A 27,009-nucleotide genomic window follows, 5' to 3' on the forward strand; every position below is an offset into this window, starting at 1 on the left:
CAAGGTTAAGGCGAAAACTCACTGTTATCACCCCTCATGAGCTCACATTTTACTAAAGCACATTTCTGGAGGTCAACAAAAAGCAATTTGCACTTTTCCATTTTATTGGACTTTTCTGTTAGCGCAATCTATTATAAATGGGTAGTAAACGCAATCTTATTGCATTTGCAATGATACCGATATCTGGAATTCTGTTGGTTTTTATGGTGAAGTGTGTGTCCCCTTCACTGAAATCTTCAGTCATATTAAAAAAAAACCGTAAATACATAATTGTAAGAATCTTCTCTTCTTTCCTATTTTTTTTGCTCGTTATTCCGATCTCACTTGTGCAATTTGTGCGTGCCATGATCGTTGTTGTTATTGATTGCTTTTTTTTTTTTTTTTTTTAAATGCTAAAAAAAATTGAGTGAAAACAAATTTACGTAAATCCGTTGTTGCGTAAGTCGGTGATTTACTGTGTCGAAAAATGTTCAGCAACCTATGTAAAAATTATGGCGAGGCAATAGATAAAAAACTTGCCACATATTACTCATGTGTCCAATACGATGCTTCCCTTTATTTTTTGCAATGTCGATTTTAAATCTAATAGCTTCCTTTTATTTTTTGTGATGTCGATTTTAAATCTAATAGTTACCCTTTATTTTTTTACAATATCGCGTATGGTTTGGTCACCAACATTATAATGGTTCGTTAGAGATTTAATGTATGCACCATTTTCAAACTTTTGAATAATTTCAAGTCTTTGTTTAACTGAAAGCGCAACTCTTTTGCGTTTACCCATCATTTTCACGATTTCTAAACAAAAAAATATATATATACAGTATACTGTATATTTACTATTAAAAAAATTTCGACATCCCTGACAAATAACGAAAGAAAATTTGTCTTTTTGCATTGTGACGGAACACAACAATGGACGCGACGCACTAAAACAAACTAAACATTTGGTGTCTTTTTTTTTTTTTTTTTTTTTGAGTGGCGGATGTGAAAACAGCAGGGGTTGCAAGATAATAGGCACATTAATCTCCTAATGAGGATTTATAACAGCGCTTCTTGTTGCTTAATTACAACTTGCAAAATATCTGTTTATACCTATTTTAGTTATTACTTGAATTTTATGATTTCTGGTTTGATTTTTTTTTTTTTTTTTTTTTTTTCCTCTTTAATTTGGAGTCCTGAAGTGTCCCAGTTAATCCGCTTCCCAGTTAATTCGATCCCGGTAAATCGAGAGTTTGCTGTACATGAATTTGAGTTTTTGATCAAGTCAACTAGCACTGCTGTAGTTGGGCTCATTGAGACATGGTTCCACTCAGAGATACAAGATAAAGAATTTCACTTTGGTAAATATATATTCAGAGGAGATGAGACTGGACATAGTGAGAGTGAGTTTTCTCACCAAAAACTGCTTGAATGTGGTAAGGAGTCTTTCAACTATAGATAGATGGTTACAAAGTACCTTTACTTGCTTGCCACTTCTGCTGGGCTTTCTATGACTCTTCCAGTTTGATTGAGTAAGAGACCTATCTGATTCACTCACTTTTTTTTTTTTTTTTTTTTTTTGTGTTCGTGTATGAAAAGAACTGTCTCCATTTTTAGCTTTCTTGTGCTAGTGATTTCTCTTACTCAGCTTTTACTTGTCTTACCCCCATCAGTGAATTTGTTACATAGAACACTTATAATACTTATATAAATCAGTACCTCATGATAATCTATCTATTCCGTGCTTTTTCTTTTGTTCAATTAAATTCTTAACCCATTTGGTCATCTACTTGGGTATCTTTCTTTTCCAATATTTCCCATAATGAACTCATATCTATAGTTGTTTCTGCAGTTGATAGAACCCAAGAAATACTCAGTTCATTATAGTCATCATTCCCCCTCCCCTTGAATTTAGTTAGAAGTTTTATATTAATTGTGTATTCTTTGAGTGAATTTGTTTGTGAAAAGATTAGGTTACTTTGAATTTGTTGAGTAATGTGACTGCACTGTAATCAACTTCAGCCAAGTCATATAACATAAAGCTTTTGGAATAGTCAGTGTTATGTAATTAAAGAGAATGAAAATAAAAATAATTCAACTCAACCTCTTATAATGCACCATCTTACAATATGTGTTTCAAGTTATAACATATTTGACATCTTTTCCACTATTGCACACATTAAAATTAGAAGTTACATGCATGAAACCCAAATTCTGCCAAGCTGTACTCTTTCTCACTAGCATCCTTTCAGTTTATGGTTGTCCGTGAGCTCTTGGTGCATGTTTTGATTCATTATATATTTTGTCTGTATCAAGTTATATACATATTCTTAATACCCTTACTGTAAACAATATGTTCAAAAAAGAAAGGGATAGTTTTTCAAAAAAATGGACAGCATTAAATATTGAAATAAAAATGGAGGCTTTAAAGTTTTGGTGAAAATTATTTTCGACATGGATCTGGACATCGAAAAAAAGCTGCAAATTCAAAAGAAAATTGCACGATCTGATAAATAGTTACAAATTTATTTTAGAAAACAAACATGCAAGCTGGTTAACCAGCCTTATTCATTCTTTAATATAGAACTCTCAGTGTAAATACACAATTCTTCGTTCGTAGTAGTAAACTACAGTAGTAGTGTGAACGGCATCGATTTAATTGTATCTCATATTGTGACTTCCTTCATGAGTTACCATGTATTGCACTACCTCGAATAAGTAACGCTTCACCAATGGAGAAGACTATTGTTACTTATTACTATTGTAATTAAGCACTCAATTCTCAGTGGATATCACTAAGAATAAGTGGTATCCACTGAAAATAAGTAACACTAGTCTTCTCCTTTGGTGAAGTGTTACTTATTCGAGGTAGTGCAATACATGGTAACTCGTGATATGAGATACAATTAAATCGATGCCGTTCTCACTACTACTGTAGCTTACTACTACGAACAAAGGATTGTGCATTTATACTGAGAGTTCTATGGTAAATTAAAAGTTATTGTATATTATGCCTTGAGCATTTATTTTTATTAGTAATATTCATTCTTAAAAAAAAATCAGCCCACTATAAAAAAATTCCCTTCCCCTTCCACTGAGTTAAAAATTAGCCATCTAAAATGAAACAGTATTGCTCGTGTACATTTTGTTTCAATAAATTTTTATTTAATAAATTTATATAATATCGGTGTTTAGATACACCATAGACACTCTTAAAAAACTACAAAGTAGTTGTTGTGGGCATCATTTGGTCTTTCTCATATTGTGCTCTGCCTTCACGACGAGTTGCCATGATGCTGCACTACCTCAAATAAGTAACGCTTCACTAATAGAGAAGACTATTGTTACTTATTCTCAGTGAGTACCACCACCCAGACATGTTTCAAGGCTATTGGCCTATCATCAGTGGGTGGGCAGGAGAATAAGTAACAATAGTCTTCTCTATTATTGAAGCGTTACTTATTTGAGGTAGTGCAGCATCATGGCAACTCGTCGTGAAGGCAGAGCACAATATGAGAAAGAGCAAATGATGCCCACAACAACTACTTTGTAGTTTTTTAAGAGTGTCTATGGTGTATCTAAACACCGATATTATATAGATACTAAACTCTTAAAGTATTATGCCATGTGCATTTAATTATTTTAAATATTAATAAATTTAATAATATATGTATTGATAAAAATAAACTTGAAAATGGGATAAGTATTGACAGTCTATAACTTTTGTGGAATCTATTCCCTAACTTTTATGTGAAAATGTGCATACTATAGTGTACTATAGAAAATGTGCCACACCTTGAGTACTGTATACAGGTCTGGAGGCCTCATTTCGAGAAGGATGTAGAGCTGCTGGAACGAGTACAGAGAAGGGCAACAAGGTTAGTGAATGGAACAAAGGGTTGCTCTTACGAAGAAAGGCTTAAGTTTTGCAAATTACAGTGTCTGGAGACTAGGCACCGGCGAGGTGATCTGATAGAGGTGTATAAAGTCTTGAATGGTTTGAGCATGCTCAATGCTGATGGGATTCTGCCTCTTGCTCAGAATAATCACCTGAGTGGGCATAAAGACAGATGTAGGATAGATGTCCAGAAATTTGCCTTTAGCCAGCGGGTAGTTGGTTGGTGGAACAGACTTCCATCCCTTGTCTAAATAAATTTAAGGCTCAGCTGGACAGTTATTTCGAACGAACGGAGGGGTGAAGGTTTTTTTTTTTTTTTTTTTCCTCTGGCTGATGCTGCATAAGCTTGCTTTCTTGCATCATATGCCTCTACTAATGCTATAAGCACAAATTATAGCGTGATGATCTGTAGTTTGAATAAATAACACTACTCTTTATTATGTTTTTCTGTCTTTAATAATCTGGGGACACTATTGTCCCTCCAGTGACAGTTTGAGGGGCTTTCAGCTCACACTCACTTTAGAAACAACTGTCAACAGCTCTGAAACCAGTTACTGGAATTCCTTGGAGATTTTAATGAATAACAGATTCAGCTTCTTGTTGATGTTATTCAATTAAAAATGATAGTAGTAAATTCATATAATCTTTTGGATAAATGTAGCTGATTTTATTTTTGAATTAAGAAGCAGTACTGAGAAAATCAGGTAAGAGAGAAAATTTTATCGTAATTTATCTATAGTCAAAATTAGAGGTGGATACCAATTTTCATAATCACAGGTAGGAAGAACTTTATTTTATTTTCTGAGCACATATAAGGTTAAGAAATACTATGTTTCAAGAGATTGAAGGAACTGAGTTTTTGCACTTGAAATAAGAAACTTTCAATTAACTTTAAACATATTGAAAGGAAATCACCATTGTTTTTACTAGTAATCAGGTAGTTTCTTCAGTTGTGTGTATTGTACCTATGCGATTATATTTACTGTTTGGAAATATAATCTGTGTTAAATATATTACTTTTAATTGTTAGAGATGCACCCTCTATTTAATTTGAGTAAAGTTATTATATATGTTCTTAAGATAATTCATGTTAGTCTGTGTTGAGCAATTTTATATGGATTGAAGACACTCAGTAATATTAACATCAGTTTTCAGGGACTGTTCTCCTTATACCTGCAAGCAAAAAAAAGTGAGAAACGCAATATGCATACACGTGCGCATGCGTACACATACTGACAGATGCATTACAAATATTCCATAATGTGATTCACCGTGTACATTTATGTGATAAACCACTATTTTCAGAAATTTCTATGATGTACATAATTTTGTGTCAATTTCTTCCATGAGTTAAACACCCTGTCAAAAAGCCTTAATGGCTTTTTGACCAAAACTATTTGTATCTTATGGAGCTGTAATAAAAATTATGAATGTGCTGTTGATTGATTGATTGATCGATCGATTGATCATAAGAATCATAAAATGATTTCCCAAAAAGTAATAAATATATATATATATATATATATATTTATTTATTTTATTTTTTTTTTTTTTTTCATAGCCACAAATCAATTAGGACAGAAAATTGGCTTTAAGAGTAGTTCATATTAGTTTAAGAGCAGTGTGGCATTGGAGGCAGATTGCTGCTATGGATAAAGGGGTGGTTGAGGGTGAGAAGACAGAGTGGTAATCAATGGACACTGCTCATCGTGGACTGATGTTATTAGTGGAGTCCCTCAGGGTTCAGTATTGGGTCCTTTATTGTTTTCTGTATTTATAAATGATATTGATGATGGTATATCAAGCTTAATGTCCAAGTTTGCAGACTATACGAAGGTAGGTAGGGTTGTCAAGGACACTACTGACACTATGCTGCTGCAACAGGATCTGGAAAGGTTCAGCAGATGGGGTGAGAGGTGGCAAATGAAGTTTAACATTGACAAATGTAAAGTACTACATATGGGAAACAGCAACCCCAGAGCAACGTATCAACTCTGTGGTACTACACTGACAGTGGTAGAGAATGAAAGGGACCTGAGGGTGGTTGCGCAGGCAGATATGAAGTTCTCTGAGCAGTGCAGATGGGCTGCAAGAGTAGCTCATGGTGTATTGTCAATGATATATAGGAATTTTTCTAGCGGGGATAAGGAGGTGATTATTCCCTTGTATAAGGCAATGGTCAGGCCACACCTAGAGTACTGTATACAGGCCTGGAGACCTCATTTCAAGAAGGATGTAGAGCTGCTGGAACAAGTACAGAGAAGGGCAACAAGATTAGTGAATGGAACAAAGGGGTGCTCTTACGAAGAAAGGCTTAAGTTTTGCGAATTACAGTGTCTGGAGACTAGGCAGCAGCGAGGTGATCTGATAGAGGTGTACAAAGCCTTGAATGGTTTGAGCATGCTCAATGCTGATGGGATTCTTCCTCTTGCTCAGAATAATCACCTGAGAGGGCATAAATTCAAATTGAGGAAAGACAGATGTAGGATAGATGTGCGGAAATTTGCCTTTAGCCAGCGGGTGGTTGGTAGGTGGAACAGACTTCCATCACTTGTCGTGGAAGTTGATAGCCTAAATAAGTTTAAGGCTCGGCTGGACAGGTATTTCGAACGAACAGAGGGGTGAAGTGGAAGTGGTTATTTTTTATTTATTTTTTTACTTTAATTTTTTTGGCTGATGCTGCATAAGCTTGCTTTCTTGCATCAAATGTCTCTACTAATGCTAATGCTAAAAAATGCTAAATTATGCAAGTGGGATCTGATGGAATTTTTAATTATTCAATGAAATCATAATATTGTCCTTAATCATGAGCCTGATTGGTCGGCTTTTATGTGGAAAAGAATTTTTGATGGTGGGGTAGGGATATCAGCAACACTACCTGCCTAATGATATGTTAAAGTAATCATTACTCGTTCACTTACAATTTCTCTCTGTGTTGTAATTTTCTTAGTGTATGAGTAATTAATAGGCATGGATATTGTTTCACCAATAAGAGCTAATAGTAACTCAAGAAGCTTTTATTTATTGCAGACACCCAATCAGGGATGAGACAAATGGTGTTACTAACTCAAATTCCTGGCCTTTCTTTGACTTTCTGGCTTGCCACCACAAAGACTAAAATTGAAAATAGCGGCTGTTTTAATGTTGATACAAAGTATCTGTATTAACAATGGCCTCTGTAATGGACCCTGTTTGATTGTTCAGAAAGTCAACAAATTGATTTAGTGTTCATCTTAATCAGTGAGAAACAGGATACCATTGTCACTATTTCCCATATAATACTGCATGTGAAGAATGGCCATGATTTACCTTTTTGTTCCAATTTCTTAGCCTGTACTTTAATAATACTGGATAAGATATAGGAAACAACAGTCAGTTTCACTTAACCAAGCCAGTTTCAACAAAACAGGAATTGTTGTAAAAATACTTGAATATGAATATAGAATAAAAACCCCAATTATTTTATGTTAAACTAAGGACTCTAGGTTGGCAAACACAAAGGTTGTGTTTGCCAACCTAGAGTGCAAACAGTATTCAAGCTCCTCAAGCTTACGTATTTCAGTGTTTCTGTAGACATGCATGTTCTTGTGTATTTTTAAGGGTATATCTTAATTTCAGTTTCAACCAGTCGTGCTGGACTATATGAAATATGAGCTTCATTTTCTTGCCTGATGATTCCTCTTACTGATGTGTACAGCATATCATAATACCATCTTAACATTTTGTAATCAGATTATAAAATATCCTTCTGGCGGTTTCAGTAATTCCATAGTGAAACTGTTAAGAGAAGGATATTTCATAGTCTGATATCTTATGTGCATGATAAACCAACTGCAGCAGGATGTTAAAATCTAAAACACACTCTAGAAGGATCCTGAAGAAACAAAATAAAGGGTCTTGCAGTAAATAATAAAACTTAGTTATGTTAATTTATTTAAATGCATTAGATATACTTCTGATTTCTATTATCAACACACAATTATTAGTGTATCATCATAATATTGCTAGTACATTGTCTTAAAAAAATTACTTCTTAACTAGGTTTTCCAAGGGAATTGAATTATGCATCTATTAAAGCTGCCTTACAAAGTTTAGATGGAGTAAAAACAGCGCATAGTCTTCATATATGGTCTCTTACCATAGACCAGAATGCCCTTTCAGTTCATTTAGCTGTTGGTAAGTTTGTATTTAATATTTAGAATAAGGCTGTTACATTATTATCTATGTCAAAACTAAAAAAAAAAAAAATATTAATAATAATGAGAAGCAAAATCTTAATTATTAGATGAGCAGAAGAATTGATTAAAAAAAATATTAACTTACTAAACATTAGTTTTGAAGATATATTTTATATAATTGAAAAGGAAGTAAAGCGAGTTTGAAGTTTGATAGCGAAAGGACACTGGCCAGCTGCCACATAAGCTAATACTTTTTAAAATACAGGTAGTTCCTGACTTTAAGAGTTAATTCGTTCCTAGCGAGTGCTCGTAAAGCGGGAATTTATTTCCCATAGACATAATGTTAAAAACAGGGGTTGCGTTCTCAACAATGAAATTAGTTAGCTAATTAGTTTATATTTAAACAATAATTGATTGATTCAAAGAAATGAAAACATAACCTGTAAAATCAAGCAAATTATAATTTAAAGAAATTATTTATGACTTACAAATGTTAAAGAATGTTTATTCTTCATCATCATCGACTAACTGCACACTCGTTGATCACTCATTGTTGAGTTGGCACTCGTGGTTTGTTGCAGAAGGAGTCGTCTTCTTCAAAAATGCTTTAAGAAGTGTTTATTTCCAAGATAATCTCTTCTCTTTCCTGTTATAAATTTCACGATAGCATGCATAAGCATTTTTCACGCACAAATTGCAACTAACAAACACAATTCATGCAGAGTAACAAGTTTATGAAGCTTAAAAAAAAAAAAAAAGAATTAAGAAAACATTCTGAGCATTGGTTTTTTATATGATTGGACTGTAGCGAAGGGAAAACACATTTAATCATAATAACGTAAAAACCCACACAATCCAGCTATCGGTATTTTTGCAAATGCAATAACATTGAGTTTACTGCCTGTTTATAATTGATTGCACTAATAGAAAAGCGCACTAATAGAAATTGCACTAATAGAAAAGCACTAATAGAGAACCCCGGTCTAATCAAGAAGCTGTGCGTAACACACGCTCCTTGATTAGACCGGGGTTCGTGCCAATGCCCACCAAATACGGAGGATGTAGAAAGGTGAGGGAATGACCACCACATATCCCCGGAGCAATATGGCCTTAGTTGCTAATGCTCCTAAAAAAAAAAAAAAAACCGGGAAGTGCAAATTGTTTTGATTTATGGTCGTGACCTCCACAAATGTGCTTTAGAAAAATATCACATAGCCATTCAAAATTGATTGTTATAACGGAACATATGATAACGAGTAAAGTGTGCTGCGTTTAATGATTTGAATTGGTAACTAATATGATTTCCATTATAAAAATGGTCTTTTAGAGAGATAAATAGCTTAGTTATATGGCAAAAATTTCGACTTCCGAGGTCTTGACATGAATAACTAAAAAAACAATGTGTTATTTGATTCACATTACGATATTTTCATGATACAATGGTGTCTCTGGAACGTGTTAATATCATAAAGCGAAGTGCACTGTATTGTATAGCTACGCGTGTGGTTTGAAATGCAGTATTTATGAATGTTTAACATTTATTTTTTGCAAATAATGTTCATATATTCGATTTTTTTTTATACTTGATACGGGGGAACCTCATAAACCCAGGAATTTGTACAGTGAAAACTTGTAAAGCGGAAACTACCTGTATTTAGTGGAATTATAAATGGTGACAATCCAGAATAGAGAAAGTCTTTTGGAAAAAAAATCACAAAAATATTTTGGGGGGTGTGTGTGTGTGTGTGTGTGTGTGTGAGAATTATTATTCAATAATCATAACAGAATTTTTCTGCTAGTACAGTGTATGCATCTGATGTCAAAAAAAGTGTTCCAGTTTCAGATTTTGTCTACTCCACAGTTGTGGGTAGACAAAATCTCCTGTCCATTTATTTGTGTCATCTCTATAAGAGAAAAATATTCCCTTAGTAACTGCTAAAATACTCATTCCTGCAGGCATAGTAATCGGTTCATTTTTGTTAAATCCTTCTACAGTGTGCACCATTACATTGAAGATTGGAGCTGCTTCCATGTAGGAATATCTCTTTGAACCCATAACTATCCTTGTTTCCCTTGTTTATACCTTTTCAAGCAAGTTATCATTTTCCTGAAATGAGATTTCCAGTTCTGTGTACAGTATTCATGATGTAGTCTAGCCATTGATTTATACAGTGGGATAAATACCTCTTTATTTCTACTGGTAAATTTTCTACATATCACTGACAGAACCCCATTTACTGTTCTAACATCCTTACTACACTGCTGAGAGAACTCGTATCTGACTGTGTTAACACCCCTAAATCGTCTTCACCTTTAGCTGTGTAGAATGTCATGTTTTCAGATTTATCATTTAAAATGGGATTACTGTTACACAGATTCAGAATCTTGCATTTACTAGCCTTGAAATGGTAATTAAGGTTCCTTAAAAATGAATTACTATTTTAAACCTCTGGCTATCATTAAAAAAAATCTCATTCATAATACAGTCAGTCCTTGTGTAACACGTGTTTACACTACACGAATTGAATCATACACGATTTTTAAAAAGGGGAACGATATCGTATGTAACATGAACCAAATTCGCTTATGCACGATTCACCTTTGTGTTTAAAAGAAATGGCAGTCGAATGCGGAATCACCCCAACTGAACGTAACACGATAGGAATGAAGAGAAGATTCTGAAAATGTATTTGTTTTTTTATATCAGTGAAGGAGAAACACATTTCACCATAATAACGTAAAAACCCAAACAATTCTAGCTATCGGTATTATCGCAAATGCAATTAGATCAAGTTTACTACCAGTTTATAACAGATTCCACTAGCAGGAACACAACTGGAAATTGTTTTTATTGTTTTATGGTAGTAACCCCCAGAAATGTGCTTTAGTAAAATGTGAGCTAGTGAGGTGTTAATAGAGTTGTCTCTGCCTTTACGGTGTTGTTTATTCAGTTGCTACACGCGCGCAGCTTTGTTTATGTGTATCAAGCGGGCCTCCTCATTTTGTAATTGGGCTTTATTCCATAAAAATGAGTAAAATACTTAAAAGGTGTGAAAAGGAAGTTTCCTGGTGAAGACACTACAGATTTAGAGAGAAAAAGAAAAGCAATATCGATAAACAGAGGTGGACTGGGTCAAAAATTCTTACCTGGGAAAATTTGTAGTGGCCTCATACTAGCGTTTATGGCCAAAATTACTCCGGCCCACCGGGGTTTCCCCGGTAAGGCTTATGGCCAGTCCGCCTCTGTCAATAGAAAAAAAATATGAAATTGGGAAACACTTTGAGTGAAATGAAAGACTGTGTGATATTGCACGTGCTACAGCTCTAAATGAGGCAACACTGAGATTACAAAGAATGCAGAGAAAATAAAAACAACTTTCATAGCAGGAACAACTCAAAGTGTAATTAAAATCCATTAGATTAAGACACACAGAATTGGAAGAGATGGAACGGCTGTCATCTGTTTCGATAGAAAATCAAACAAAAAACAAGTTTGCTTACGATAGAAGCAAAAGCATTAGTAATATTTTATTACGTAATAGTCGTAATAAAATACTTTTGTATTTTATTACAATAATTTATTGTGGTTGGTAATGTTTTGGTTACCAATGTGTGTTCAATCTTGGGTGGTCGGCACATAACCCTATTTTTCCATAGGGCCTGTTGTTTATATTGCACGATTTTGCATTGCACGAGGGTTTCTAGGAACACAACTATCGTGCTATACGAAGACTGACTGTACAAATTTGTACTTATTCACTTGGAGCATTTCCCATTTCTAACCACTCTGTCTTCTGTCAGGTAATCATCCTTTTATCTAATGTAGCAGCCCATCCCCAGTTCTGTATGGAATGACCTGGTCCCATATGAATTGAAAGATAATTTGCATAGGAGTGTATTAGAAGCCTTTTTAAATATCCAAGTAAATTACATATGTTATAGTTATTCCTTACATCCAGTTCATATTTTAATCACATCATAATACAGTGGATTCCGGTTATTTGGGCCACCGGTTAATCGGGGCAGCCGTTTATTTGGGGCAAATCTTAAAAAACAGAACCCAATCGAGAAAATAGCCAGGATTTACTTCGCTTAATCGGGGCAGAAGACTGCAGCACTGAAGATTACCCTACGATTGTCCCCAACCGTACCACGTAGTTCGGTCGAATTTCTGGAGGTCACAACCATAAAACAATGAAAACAATTAGCAGTCACCTGTTTATTGGGCTTTTGTGTTAGTGAAATCTATCATAAACTGATAGTAAACTCTATCTTATTGAATTTGCGATAATATTGACAGCTGGAATTCTGTGGGTTATTATGGTGAAATGTGTTTACACTTCTATGGAATCTTCAATCATATAAAAAAAAATAATTGTCAGGCTCTTCTCTTCATTCCTATTTTTAAAGCTTCGGAATTTGTTACTTCTCACTTGCACATATCGTGTTACTTGCAATTTGTGTGTATGCGGTGTTCTTTGTTATTGATTGCTTATCTTTTTACTGTTTTAAATATTAACCCCCACCACAAATGACATTGAACAGAATTGTCAACTAGTTTAGTTAGTATGTACATATTACAGTACGTATTAATTATTTCGATTATCACGTATCTTCTTCCGAATTTCATGTATCATTTAATTTTTTAATTGGTAAGGTAATAAAGGGTAAATTTGTACTTAATATATCTTAACTTTTATAGCCTATGTATAATATTCCTCCTATTTTCGCTAATTACAATCGCTGTTTAATATAATTAAAATTCAATTCACAAATGTGATCACAATGACCGGCGCTTATTACACATCATATAGTGATCGGTACTTTAAATGGTGATTCAATCGTAACTTGATTGAACAGTGAACCAATTGTAAAGGGCGGGGGGGGGAGTACATTGTATTTTTAACTATTTACGTGAAACTTCGGATAATTGGGGCAGCTGCTTAATCGGGCCAAAATGCACTAGTCCCGATGTGTCCCAAATAACCGGAATCGACTGTACTTTATCTTAGTGTACAAACAAGATTTTCCTCCCTTAACAGAATTGTATTGCGACTCTTTAACATCATTAATTTTTTTTTTTTTTTTTTTTTTTTGTCCTCGTCTTTTTTCCCATTATTATACAAGGTCAGCGTTTTCACTGTTTTGGCATGAAATTTTTATAGCCGGATGCCCTTCCCTCACACTTTATCCAGGCTGGGGATATGCGGTGGTCATTCCCTGACCTTCTGCATCCTCCGTATTTGATAGTCACCAGCTCGAACTCCAGTCTAATCAAGAAGCATGTGCTATGCACTGCTGCTCCTGGCTACGGAGGCACTCTTTAACATCATTAAATTAATACCTTAATAATAACATCGTTATTATTAAAATGATCCCTGCAGCATCTTTAATCAGATTTCTGAAACCTGTCCATAACTTTTTCTGCCACAAGTCAGACTCTGAAGCTTGTAGTTTCCCAGATCACACTTAAAATCCCCTTTGATTTATGGGAGATACCTTTACACATTTCCATTCTTCTGGAATTTAACCTAAGTCTGAGGATTCCTCCATTATTATAGAAAATGTTTAATGGCCTTCTTAGTTCTTTCTTTTATTATAATCAATCTTCTGGAAAGGATCCAAAGATGGGCAACTCGAATGGTGAGATTGGCAGAAGGACAACCGTATCAGGTAAGACTCTGATTATGTGGGTACAGAGCTTGGCAACCAGGCACCTCAGAGGTGACCTGACTATCTGTTTGGATGATCCCACTGCTCCTCTGTAGTGGACTGATATAGTCGATTCCTTTCCTTTTGTTTGCATATTCAAAGAAATCCTTACTATCTTTCTTAAGCATCTTTTCTAATTTTCATAATAATAAATAAATTTCTGTTCATTCTTATTATGACTGAGGCCAGAAGAGTTTACATATTCATTGTGACGTGGAATTAAGTGGACCTAGAAATTTCTGGCACTACACTTTATGATGGACCTGAATCTGCAACCTCCTTGAAGCTACACATGCTAACCACTGGACAGTGGTCAACATGATTCATATTCATAGTAATTTGTTTACAGGCCAGCTTATTCTGTATTGAATACAGTCTGATGAACTATGTCTCCAGCCTCTTGTTTTTTTCCTGTTACTAATTCAGTGGTGTGTTTTATTTATTTTATTTTATTTTTATTTATTTATTATTATTATTTTTTTATCATCCATTTTAGATGCTTCCGTGAGTCATATCCTTTGAAAGATAAGATTAGTATCATCTAGAATAATCCCACTTAACATGTGTATTCCTTAGGAATTTCTTCTTAAAGATACAGCTGCTCCCACTGAATTGGATTCAAATGATATTTAAGGCCATCATAATCCCTCTTAAGAGAATGACAAACCCTTACTATTAATAACTAATGTTAAAAATTACTAAAGATTCATATTCCATGAATCTTTAGTAATGGCCACCTGAAGAATACTGCTTTCTCTAAGCACGTCTCTAACAAGTTGGATGTAGAAAACAGATCAGTGCTTCTCAAACTATCTGTGGTGAAGGACCAGGTTCCTTTTTTTTCCAGTCCATTGCAGACTGGTACTTTTGTAAAATAAGAATCTCGTGGACTAATAACGGATGAATAGTCGGGGAACTGTAGCGTTTGCGACCAATTTCCAATTCGTCATGGGCCACACTTTGAGTAGCACTGATCTAGATCATTCAGAAATTGACTGCTACTATGCATTTGTCCTGCTCACAAGTCCCAGCTATTTCCAGGTAGTTAAAGTTCCTCATAACAAAACATTCTGATTTTCTTGCATTCTGAAGTGCACATATACCTAATCATCATATTTGCTGCATTCATTAGATCTCTAGCACACTTTGCATCTCTGTTTGTTGTTCCACTCTTTATATTACATAAGACTCATTTAGTGTTATTCTGATATTGCTGCTAAGTGAGTTGTGCTTTGTATATTGATAATTTTTAAAAATTACTTATAAATATCATTTCAACTGTCACTTATTTAAATATTTTCAAGAATAATTTAAAAATGCTAAAAATATCTTTAGATGTTTTAATATATTTCTTACTGTTATTAATGAAATTAATATAATTTTTTAGCTTATGTAAGTGTGAAACCTTGTTTAATTATGACATCTAAATGACCTCCACTAGCAAATTATCATTTTGTGTTAGACTACAAACATGAAATTTGAACAGAAGTGAAAAATCCCTCCCATCCAGTTATCATCCTATTGCACTTACCTCTACTCTTTACAGAGTAATGAAGAAATCCATTAGCTGCCAACTCTTTAGCTACCTTGAAACTTTCCATTTGAACAGTGATTGTCAATATGGATTCTGTCAGTGTTGATCCACTGTTATGTATTGTGTTATGTTACTTACATTTTGACAACTTAATGGAAAAATCTGAACTGAAGCAATTACTCTTGACATTTCTAAGGCTTTTGATCATGTTTGGCATAAAAGTTTAAACAAGTTTGTGGATAACCTTATGGATTGCAAAATGTCTTTTGCAATTGTGTATCCAATTTTTTATCTACCCTCACTGCAAGTAATGGTATATAGTTTTGTGTCTTCTAACTTCTCCACTAATGCTGATGTTCCCTAAGGTTCTCTTCTTTCTCCCTCTCTTTTTCTTTTGTATATTAATGACCTTCTTCTACTGATGGAAATCCTGTTCATAGTTATGCTGATGATAGCACACTTTCTGGAACTACAAGTTGTTGTTGTTGTTGTTATTTGGTTTTTAGGAGCATTAGCAACTAAGGCCATATTGCTCCGGGATATGCGGTGGTCATTCCCTGAATGACCTTTCCGCATCCTCCGTATTTGGTGGTGACGGGCTCGAACCCCGGTCTAATCAAGAAGCGTGTGCTACGCACTGCTGCTCCTTCCCACCTGGCTACGGAGGCGCCGGAACTACAAGTAGTTTGAGAAAGTGTGCCTTCTGAAAGTTTACCTTCAGCTAATGGGTAGTTGCTTGCTGGAACAAGCTTCTATCTGTTGTTTTGGAAGTGGATAGTTTGATTAAGTTCAAGGAAGAACTGGGAAGAATTACTGATCAAATCAAGGAAGAATTACTGATCAAATTATTTACTAAATATTTTTTGGCCCCTGGGGAATTTTTTTCTTAAACTAACTTTGAAGTCAACATGTTAAAGGTAGGATGAAGTGGTTAGCTGTTGGGTAAACTGTATGTGTAAAAATAACCACCAGTGATCCGGCAAACTCACTAATCGGCATCCCACAGGTCCCAACGCTGCCAGATTAGAGACAGTTGACCTGTACTATATAATATTTGCTACTATTAATACTATACTAAAAAATGAGGCCACAGCATCCAGACTCCTTGCAGAAATAAGCTGGTGATTTTTTTATTCATTTATAGCTTACATGCTAAAGAGAAAAACAGTTGGCAGCTTGAGATCCTGAATTATATGAAGTAGAGAAGGCAAGAAGCACATGGAGTGAGAGGGTCAAGCTGCCAGTTGTCTTTCTCCTTAGTGATATTTTTATAGATTATTAAAAATGAAAAATGTGCTTTTTACCCACAGGTTTTTTTTTTTTTTTTTTTTTTTTTTTTTGCTGCCTTTGGAACATATCTTTTGTGTAATACATATCACATGCAAGTTAATACACATACTGATTGATGAGCCCTGTTTTTGTCATTTTTATCATTCGTAATGGTTCTAGAAATGCAATTTTTCCAATTTTTCTTCCAATTCTTGTATTAATGATCTTGGTAAAACACCTCCCACCATTCCCAATACGTTCCATTCAATGCCTCCTATGGTCTTTCATCAAAAGGATGTCAGAGGGATTTTGAAGAATCTTGATGCTAAGAAAGCTCCAGGTCCTGATGGTATTTCTCCACTTGTTCTCAAGTGGAGACATACCATCAGGACCTAGATCAATACCTTGACATGCTCCTGAACTTACTCCTGTTCTTTGCCACCTTTTTTCACTTTCTTATTGCAAAGGTGTTTTTCCTTCTGCTTGGAAATTTTCTCGTATCCAGCCAGTTCCTAAAAAGTTGACAAATCCCTCTTATCCGATTATCATCCCATTGCAATTACTTCTACTCTTTCTAAAGTAATGGAAAAATCAATTAACAGCCAACTCTTAAACTACCTAGAAACCTTCCATCTTATCAACAATTGCCAGTATGGATTCCATCAGTGTCGATCCACTGGTGATATTCTGGCTTATGTTACCCATTTATGAACAAATTCAATGGAAAAGTTCGGTGAAACACAAGCAGTTTGAGATGTCAAGAGCAAGCAGTTTCTCTTGACATCTCAAAGGCTTTCGATTGTGTTTGACATAAAGGTCTTCTAAATAAGCTTCCATCCTATGGTTTGCCAGCTGTTTTTTGTAATTGGGTATGCAGTTTTATCTCTGACCACTCACTAGTTAATGATAGATGGCTCTCTGTCTTCTAACTTCTCCACTAATGCTGGTGTCCCCCAAGGTTCAGTTCTTTGCCCCACTCTTTTCCTCTTGTATATTAATGATCTTCTTCCATTGACTGGAAATCCTATCCATAGTTTTGCCAATGATAGCACATTGCATTCCACTTTCCATTTTGAGAAACCTTGCCCTGCTCAATTAGCTTCAACTTCTTGAATATCTGCTACCAATTCCTTAAATGCCGTTCTCCAGGTAATTCTCCAATGGGGCAAAGACAACTTAGTTGATTTCAATCCTTCTAAAATTCAATCTTGTCTTATACCTCGCAAAATGGATTCTTCTGCTCCTATGCTTATCTTTGGTGACACTCCGATTTCTGGGCAAGATGATATATATCTTTTGAGGATTACCTTGACTTCTAAGCTCTCTTGGCACAAGTACCATTACAAATATTGCTTCCTCTGCATCTAAAAAACTTGATTTTCTCTTTCGCTCTTGGCGTTACTTTTCTTCCAAACAGCTATTCGCTCTGTACAAATTGCAAATCCACCCTACCATGGAATATTGTTCCCATATCTGGGGCAGTGCCCCTAAAACCTCTCTCAGGATTCAGATTCCATTCAGAAGAGGGCAGTTAGGTTAATTAATGACTCATCTCTAACAGAGTCTCTCCACTCCCTGTCTCATAGATGTACTGTTTCTGCTGCATGCCTTTTCTACAGATACTTCTACAGGCACTGTGGCTTGGGTAAAGAAAGCCTGCACGAGAACGACGACAAACGTCGGATAACTTACGCGGTAAATTAGTTTGCCGATACGGCACTCTAGCGCTGCTCACTCGGTAAACAGACGGTAGGTGTTATCGGACTGGAGCAAAGTCGAGAACGATATACTGATTGACAGGTAGGCGTGGCAAACAATGAAATGATTGGTGGTGGGCGCGACAGACGACAAGCTACTGTGTAGTCATTGGTTGGCATTATGATGTGTATTTACCAGTAAAGAACGGTGCATAATAGTTTTGTAATAAACGGTGAACAGGTAATATTGGCGATGAATCTTTTAAAGATGGAAGAAATTTGTAAGGAAAATGAAACTTTGCTTGATTTATTGATGAAAACTAAATTGATAAGACCGAAATTGTACTGTTTTAAGTGCAATGATTATTTTAAACTAATTGAATCACGAACAGAGTCATGTGGAAAGTTGTGGTTTTGCAAAAAATGTTCTTCACGAGTTTCTTTATTGAAACATAGTTTTATGGAAAATACAAAAGTTTCATTGAAAAAGATAATGTACATTATATACTTTTGGTCAACGTGCACGCCAGTAACTAAAACAGCATTCCATCTGGAAATTTCGAAAGTGACAGCAATTAAGTTTTATAAGAAACTAAGAGATATTTGCGGATTGCAGTTAATAAAAAAACCCATTAAGTTGGGTGGATCGGGGAAAATTGTAGAAGCAGGCGAAACTGTACTGGTAAAACCAAAACATCACAGAGGACGAAATTTAACTGCTAAGAAGAAATGGGTGTTTGGTGTGTTCGAAAGAGAATCTAAATTCGTCTTCATGAAATTGATAAAAAATCAGAAAGCAAAAACTCTTTTGCGCATTATTAGAAAAGTAGTGAAGAAAAATACTACCATCATAACAGATGAATGGCGTGCATATAACCGTATTACGGCCTTAGAAAAAAAGAAGTACAAACATTTAACGGTGAAACACAAGGAACATTTTGTAGATCCACATACAGGAGCACATACGAATAATATCGAAGCCCAGTGGAAGAAACTAAAAAGTGTAACTAAAGGAGTAAATGGCAGCTGTAAACATATGTTGATGGGTCACATTAATGAATATATGTGGCGTCAAATTTATGGGAAAAATCATGAAGATACTTTTCACAATATTGTTACTCAAATTGCGAATAGCTATTCAGGTCCAACTGTATGATTTGTACTCATGAATTTTTTTTCTGAGAAAGTTTCGTTCCGTTCATTTTATGTTCTTCATTGTGTTTTTTTTTTTTTTTTTCTCATATTAAAAGCAGATTTTTGGAGTTGATGAGTGCTTTTACTGTATTATTGATTTAGGTTTGGTTACGAAAAAAGGAAAAGGTTTCTTTGTTTTTCGTTGTATTTCATAACCTGAGCTTAAATGGTAGGTTAGGAAATAAAAGAGAAGGTTTCCTTGTATTTCGCGACCTAAACTTAAACGTTAGGTTGGGAAATAATAGAAAAAGAAAGAAAGATTCTTTATATATACAGTATACTGAATAGCTATTAAGGTGCTGATTGACGTTATGATACGTGTGTATCCGCATGAGTGTCTTTAAAAATAAAAGTACATTAATAAAAAAATTAATATTTTATTAATAAACAATTTATGTGCTAGTCCACTCATGATTCTAAAGAAAAAAGGTTAGGTTACCCCCTCCATTTCGGGAGAGGTTCAAGCTCCCATGGGATTCAAGTGGAGGTAACCTGACCTATTTTCACCATTAGGGCATATTATTGAACAAGAAAATAAAAATACGGTCATAAAAAAATTTATTTTTTTATGAATGTATTTCTAAATATGACTGATTCTAAAGAAAAAAGGTTAGGTTACCCCCTCCACTTCGGGAGGGGTTCAAGCTCCCATGGGATTCAAGTCGAGGTAACCTGATCTTTTTTCACCGTTACAGTAAATGTTAGGGCATGTACGATTAGGACAAGTTACCATTAGTGCTGCTACAGTGATACTAAAGCGATGTTATCGTGTGTTGTGTTCGCGCGCCAATCAGCACGTCGTTTGCCACGCCTACCTGTCAATCAGTATATCGTTCTCGACTTTGCTCCAGACCGTTAACACCTACCGTCTGTTTACCGAGTGAGCAGCGCTAGAGTGCCGTATCAGCAAACTAATTTTCCGCGTAAGTTATCCGACGTTTCTCGTCGTTCTCGTGCAGGCTTTCTTTACCTTCGCCGGCACTGTTCTTCTGATTTGGCTTCTATAATTATTGCTCTCTCTTTCAAAACAGTCCGAACACATGCCAACAATGCCGTTTTCTGGAACAACCTTCCTTCATATGTATTTCCTGAAAATTACATTCTACAGAAGTTCAAGTCTAATGCCAACAAATATCTTCTTTCATCTTCTCAACCTCCAACCCAAGCATGGTACTAAGTACTATAGGTTCTAATACCTCTTGTATTTGGGGTTTTCATAACAAAAAAAAAAATTACAATGAACAGCAAGGACTTACTATAAAAGCTGCAGTAAGTGGGAATATATACAATAAAAACTTAAATTAAAATCAATGTTAGAAGCTTTAAATAGTAAAGAAGTGGGATTAAAAAAAGTAATCAATATGATAAGTAGGTATCATATGTCTGTCTCTGCCAAAGACATATGATACCTACTTATATGTCTCTGCCAAAGACATATAAGTAAGTATCATATGTCTTTGGCAGAGTATTACATTAAAGAGCCAAATGCAGATCTTGTGTACCCAACTTATCCCATAAGAATATTATTATCACAGATTGGCCATTGTATACCAACAATTTGCAGACATCACAAATAGATTGCTCTTGTCCTGAGTTCAAAGCAACTCCCAACACATGCATTAACATGTCTTTTGCTCCTCCTCCATGTACTCACATATACACACTCACAATAAGTTGTATACTGGAGATTGCTGCTACTCACTTTGAAAAATATTATTTTTGCCAAATACTAGAGTAAGGGGGACTGATGGAAGATGCTAAGTAGAAATGAGAGCAAAAAATGATACTTGTAAATGTGAAACCATTGATAATAATGGAAATGTTAATTGAGAAGAGAATGTTGGAAAAGGCAAAGTTGGTATTTTTTGGATATGAATGTGTTATACTGAAAAGCATACTTTATGTAAAACAAGTAGAAATTTAATGCCCTGATTTTACCCCTTCCTTGGACTCCTTCACTAATTATAAATACAGTAGATTAAAGACTGGCAGTTTTCCAAAATAATTTTAAATTGTAGTAGGAGATAGACAGCACACAAGGAAATACATACTAAATATACTGACATGTGACCTGGGAGGAGGCTACTATTGGATGTAGCCAAAATCAGTAGCCAGTGAATGATTGGACTGCCCATGTCTCTTGTAAGGTTGGGCTCTAGGAGAGAGAAATGGCATTCTGTTGCTTGGAATGGAAGTATGTAAGGAAGATGCAGGGGATAGAAGGATAATAGGGTTGTAGTGTGGGGAGAGGGGATTATTTATTAAGCCAAGCTCTGATCGCCCAGAGATTATTTTAACAGTTGAACTAGGGATGTGTAGTTACTCTTCCTGTGTTTCTGTTTCATTGTCATGCATCTGTGATATCCTTACATTGAAGTAAATATGATAATAATGTATTAATTTTTAAAAAAATTAATATCTTTACTGGATAACTGCATAATTTTTAAAATTATTTTAATTTCAGATCCAGATGCTGATTCTCACAAAATTCTTCAAACTGCTCAGGCACTTGTAAGAAAAAACTATCTGATTTATAATACTACAATTCAGGTTGAGAAATACAATCCAGAAACAATGCAGTGCTGTAAACAGTGTCAAGGGCCTCCACCATGAGAACTACATCCAAAGTAAACTTTTTCTTATTAATAAGATGCTCATTTGTTGTAGGGAAAGTGCAACGTTTGTGTTCTTACTATAGACAATTTGGATTTCTTGCATTCCAAGTGAATCTGACAGTTTTTATATACAAATGTGCCTTATTATTTTTTAAGTTAGCACACTACAGAATTTTCCTTGGCTCCAACTATGTCACATTTGTATTATGAAAGAATCAAAATGAATATCATGAGGAATGATGTGTAATTATAAATTTTTACTTTGATTTTTATGACTTTACCTCTTAATTATGATTGTTTTATTTAATGAAGAGAATCATATATAAGCAGGTTCGATTATTTGAACTTGTTTATATATGATTATATTATAAAGTTCTGTGATATATTATGATAAGTATAACTGCATATGGTACATTAAATTGCAATTAGCCTGCTGGAAACATAAAATTCTTTATTTCTGTACTTTGAAATTCTGCTACTAGCCATTATTGGTGTTATGACTTGATTTCATGTGGATGTTATCACAATTTGAAGAATGTTATCTGTCATATCCAATATAATTTACATATCAAAACCTAATTTCCATGATTTCCATGAATATTATTCCTTATTGAATAAAAAGGTGTTTTTTTTTTTTTTTTTCTCCTTACTATCCTCTTTCTGTGACCATGACCCCAGAGCATTCTGTATTGTTTTAGGTTTATTTTAATATTGCAGTCCTTTGCTGTATGTGGGCAGTTCTAATTACTATAGGATATCAATTATTTGAACCTGCTCATCCAACGTATTGATTATCTCAGTCAGTAAAGACTGACAGATAGGACAGTCACATGTACTGTGCATATATGAGTTTATTTTAATCAATGAAAATACTTTAATAATGAATATTAAACAATATTAGGTGGAAAAAACATAAATATAATGAGTTTTTATTTCCTAAATATGAAAGATTTTTAAAATAATCTAAAGTATAGCTGCATTTGCAATTCTGCTGTTATACTCTAATTTATTGCTTAGAAAGTGTTTTTTGATGTTTGGAATTCTGTTGGCTTAGAACTCATGAAAAGGATAAGAAATTTTGTTCTTGTAGGAACTTGACTTAGAGTAATGCATTCAGTATCAATTGCCAAACAGTATTTCCCATTTGATTACTTTTAAAATCTTTAAAGATATATTTTAATTAATGCTTCTGTGTACTATAGTCTATTATTTATACTTGTGATTGAGTAAAATGTATTGTGTTGTATTGTCTGTTTTGTTGTGTTCATGTTAAATTTATTGTACTTGCTGACTTAAACTGTCAAGAAAATAAAATCATTTAGAGTACAAAGTATCATTTGTATATTTAACTGGAAAAATTACAGAGAATATAATATAATATATATACAAATAACTTCCAAGGTCACCAGTAACTTTGGAATTAAATTTATATTACCAGTGAATGACAAAAACAGTTATAATGTTTATATATGCATGATCTGTACTGATTGTAATAAAATATTCCATGAAATTATACACTCTTAACAGTTCATGCATAACAATCATTGTCCAAGTTACAAAAGAATGCAGGCAACGTTCAAAAGTTCCTCGTTTGCTATTTTGTTACTTGTTTATTATATCTATAATTTTCACAGTTAAATATGCAAATCTTAGTTTTACATTGCAACTTTTTTTTTTTTCTAAACAGTGTAAGACACTGGATATAATAATTTTAATATGAATGATTATATCTGGCTATCATTGCCTTTTTTGTTATGTTATTGTTGCAAAAATGTCTGTGAAAGATAAACATCATTGTACTATTCATCAGTAACAAAATTAATATAATTTAAAAATTGAAGAAAGGTTTTATTGGTACCAGCTTAGCTACCAAATAGAGTAAGATCTTGTTAATTTGAAGTTTAAGGGACTGTAATAAATCCATTTCAGTTTAAAGGGGTTTGAAGTATCCATACACGATAAGAAAGTCAGTATTGATCAACAGAAATTTTGTCAGATACTCTTTTTTTTACTTGGTTATAAAATTTTCAGTTCTCATTTAAAATGTTAAGAATTGTTTATTTTTGTTGTGGTAGACACTTCTGAGTGGACAATGTGCTAATTTAGTCAATTTATGAACAATGACAATTTTAAAAATTCAATCAGTTTCTTGCATGCTATAACAGATTACTGTTTTGTTTTTGCTGCCATTACTAATCATACAGCTCCATATATACAATCTGTACATTAAAAGAAGAGCTATGCTATTTATTATGTATAATTGCACATACCTCTCTTTTTTTGTCTTGTGGGGGGAGGGAGAGTCAGTCCATTTGGGATATTATTTGCTTGTAATCCATGCAGCAAGGTAAATGTTCTTTTCTTTTGGTGCTATTATTCATTCAGTAAACTTCATAACTGAATGCAGACTTCCCTTGCAAATTATAGCTGTATAATCTGGTCATACAGCATTTTCACAAGCTGGTGACTAGTTTGACATCTGCCGACCGGGCTAGCCAGGTGGGTCAAGTGCCTGCCTGGGAACCCATAGGTCACGGGTTCGAATCCCGCCTCAGATCTGAGTAAAATGCAAAAACTTTGGGAGGTGCATTATGGCCACAGAAGCCGATTGCCAACAACTAACAAAAAAATAATAATAAAAATAAGTTTGACATCTCTTTAGAACAGCTGGATTTTTTTTTTTTTTTTTTTATGTGTTAAAAAGTCAGTGTTTGTGAAATAGATTAACCATTGAAGTTGCTTGAAAAGGAAAACATTGGTGTCAACTATATGCTAAAATAAGAACATAACCAAAAAATATATTTTAAATATGGAGGTATGTGATAAAAATTATCTTTTAACTTGGCTTAGCAAAGTAATATTAAAAATGAAAGGAACTCTCCTGAAGCTGGTCCTGTGGCTAATGTTTTCCATAAATAGCAACTTAATTTATGCACAAAAAAATATTAAATTCCACACAATTGTCGAGTGGTCAGGCATGAGGGTGTATAAGTACATGTGCCTTGAGTGACTGGGGTTCAAGCCCATGTCTGCTAAATACAGTGCTGTTTCTTGTATTCTCTCTATCTTGTGAACTCCTCTGACCATGTGGTCATCCTGGAGTGTAAACAGAAAATTTATTTATTTATTATATAAATATTGGTATTAGTAGCTACCTGGCATGTGCTCATAACCATAAGTATATTATATCTATAAACATATATGTACGTGAGTTGATTCGCACGTTGTGCAAGGTTGAAAACCCCAGAAATCATAGATTTTTACAGCAGTACCCACATGCTAGTCTCTCTCTCTCTCTATATATATCCTTAGCCATTTACTTAGTCAAACTGATTACCATTTCATACAAGTACTCTATGACTAGCTTACATAGCTGTAATTATTTGAAGTAGTCCCTGCTAAGTTACTAAGTTCACTGCATAAGTGACAAGATTACAAGCAAATAACATCACAAAATATGGATGCCCTTTCTTTAGTAGGTCTGTCGTGACGCAATATAACCTTGTTATTTTTGCACCATAAAAAATCAAATCAAAATCTTTAGCAGGTAAGTACAATTATGTATAATAAACAATATAGTGCTTATTGTAGTGCACAGCTCTCAAAAATTAAACAACATGACTATTATGGCAATAAAAATGAAACTGCAATCTTTCATTATTGTATGCAAGAAACTGAGAGAAAAATTAACGGTAGTAAAATTTTTTTATATGTACTATATTGAATAAGGTGGTTTTTTTTGTTTTTTTTCCCTCTCTCTTAAGTGCATCCATTGTTATTCTCTCACATTGAGCAATAAATGCAATGACGTAAAGGAAGATGTACTGCATCTGTGTTGAGAAATTAAGCATTTTGTATTCAGCATATTTTGGTAGTATAGTAAACCCCCGCTATTCGCGGTATCTGTATTTGCGATCGCTGATTTAATATAAAATGAAACATTAAAAAAATGTGAATTTTAAAGTGCCGTGAATATTTTCCACCATAAAAAAAACACGGGCGTGGCTAAAATTATCTTTCCCAGTCAAAACAGCGTTCAGTGGGTGGGGGAGGCGGGTGACAAAATCGCGAGCGTGGATGTTTCTCGCTAATCCTTGTTCGGTATGTGTTATGCGCTTGTCATGGAAGGTTTGGTCGTTTGCTTTTAATTTATATGCTTATAAATTTATCAATTTATAAATTGATATGCTTACAAAAGCGATAAATCTACCATTTTGCAGTGTAAAACAGACTTTTTCGAGTGTGTTAACGGAAGAAAGTGCCTGTATTGTGGGGCGCCTCCGTAGCCAGGTGGGAAGAAGCAGCAGCAGTGCATAATGCACGCTTCTTGATTAGACCGGGTTTCGATCCCGTCACCACCAAATACAGGGATGCGGAAAGATCAGGGAATGATCATCGCATATTCCCGGAGCAATATGGCCTTAGTTGCTAATGCTCCTAAAAACCAAATAACAAACAAACAAACAAGCCTGTATTGTGGACAAATTCTTTTTTACCCGTACAAAAATATGGCTACGAATAACAAGGGAAATGTGAAAATATCAAAGAAGGTGATGATTAGCGAATAAAATTGAGTTATTAGACAAAATTTCTAATGGTGAAAGTGTCTCTTCAGTGGCAAAACATTATAAAATCAATGAGTCAACGGTACGATCAATCAAAAAATTGGAAGAAAAAATCCGCCGTAGTGTCCGTGAAAACACGCTATTTGCTTCAAAAATTTGGCTAAAGCATGGCATACTTTTTTTGTTATTATGGGAAATTTTCATAATCAATAATATAATGAGATTAGATCCGTTTACTGATTTGCAGAGGCGTTTCACTGGCGGCATATTCTTATTTAAAGGTGGGCGATACTTTTTTTTAAGAGATAAATTAATGTAATTGTAATTCTTTAATATGTTCTAAATATTCTTAATTTTACTGAAATATC

The 27,009-nt window shown here is 34.3% G+C and overlaps 1 protein-coding gene across 1 annotated transcript in view; it reads left to right on the forward strand.

Moving 5' to 3' along the window:
* Positions 1-22,074, forward strand: part of LOC150075272 (proton-coupled zinc antiporter SLC30A2-like) — a 133,669-nt gene extending 111,595 nt beyond the window's left edge. Inside the window, exons 7-8 of the mRNA XM_090388424.1 lie at positions 7,919-8,053; positions 21,926-22,074. Of these exons, the coding sequence (XP_090244550.1) occupies positions 7,919-8,053; positions 21,926-22,074 (284 nt within the window). The remainder of the gene's footprint in view (positions 1-7,918; positions 8,054-21,925) is intronic.
* Positions 22,075-27,009: the final 4,935 nt, after the last annotated feature.

The sequence above is a fragment of the Mastigoproctus giganteus genome, chromosome 14 (assembly GCF_048544385.1).
Source record: "Mastigoproctus giganteus isolate SK-2022 chromosome 14, ASM4854438v1, whole genome shotgun sequence".
Classification (NCBI taxonomy): Eukaryota; Metazoa; Arthropoda; class Arachnida; order Uropygi; family Thelyphonidae; genus Mastigoproctus; species Mastigoproctus giganteus.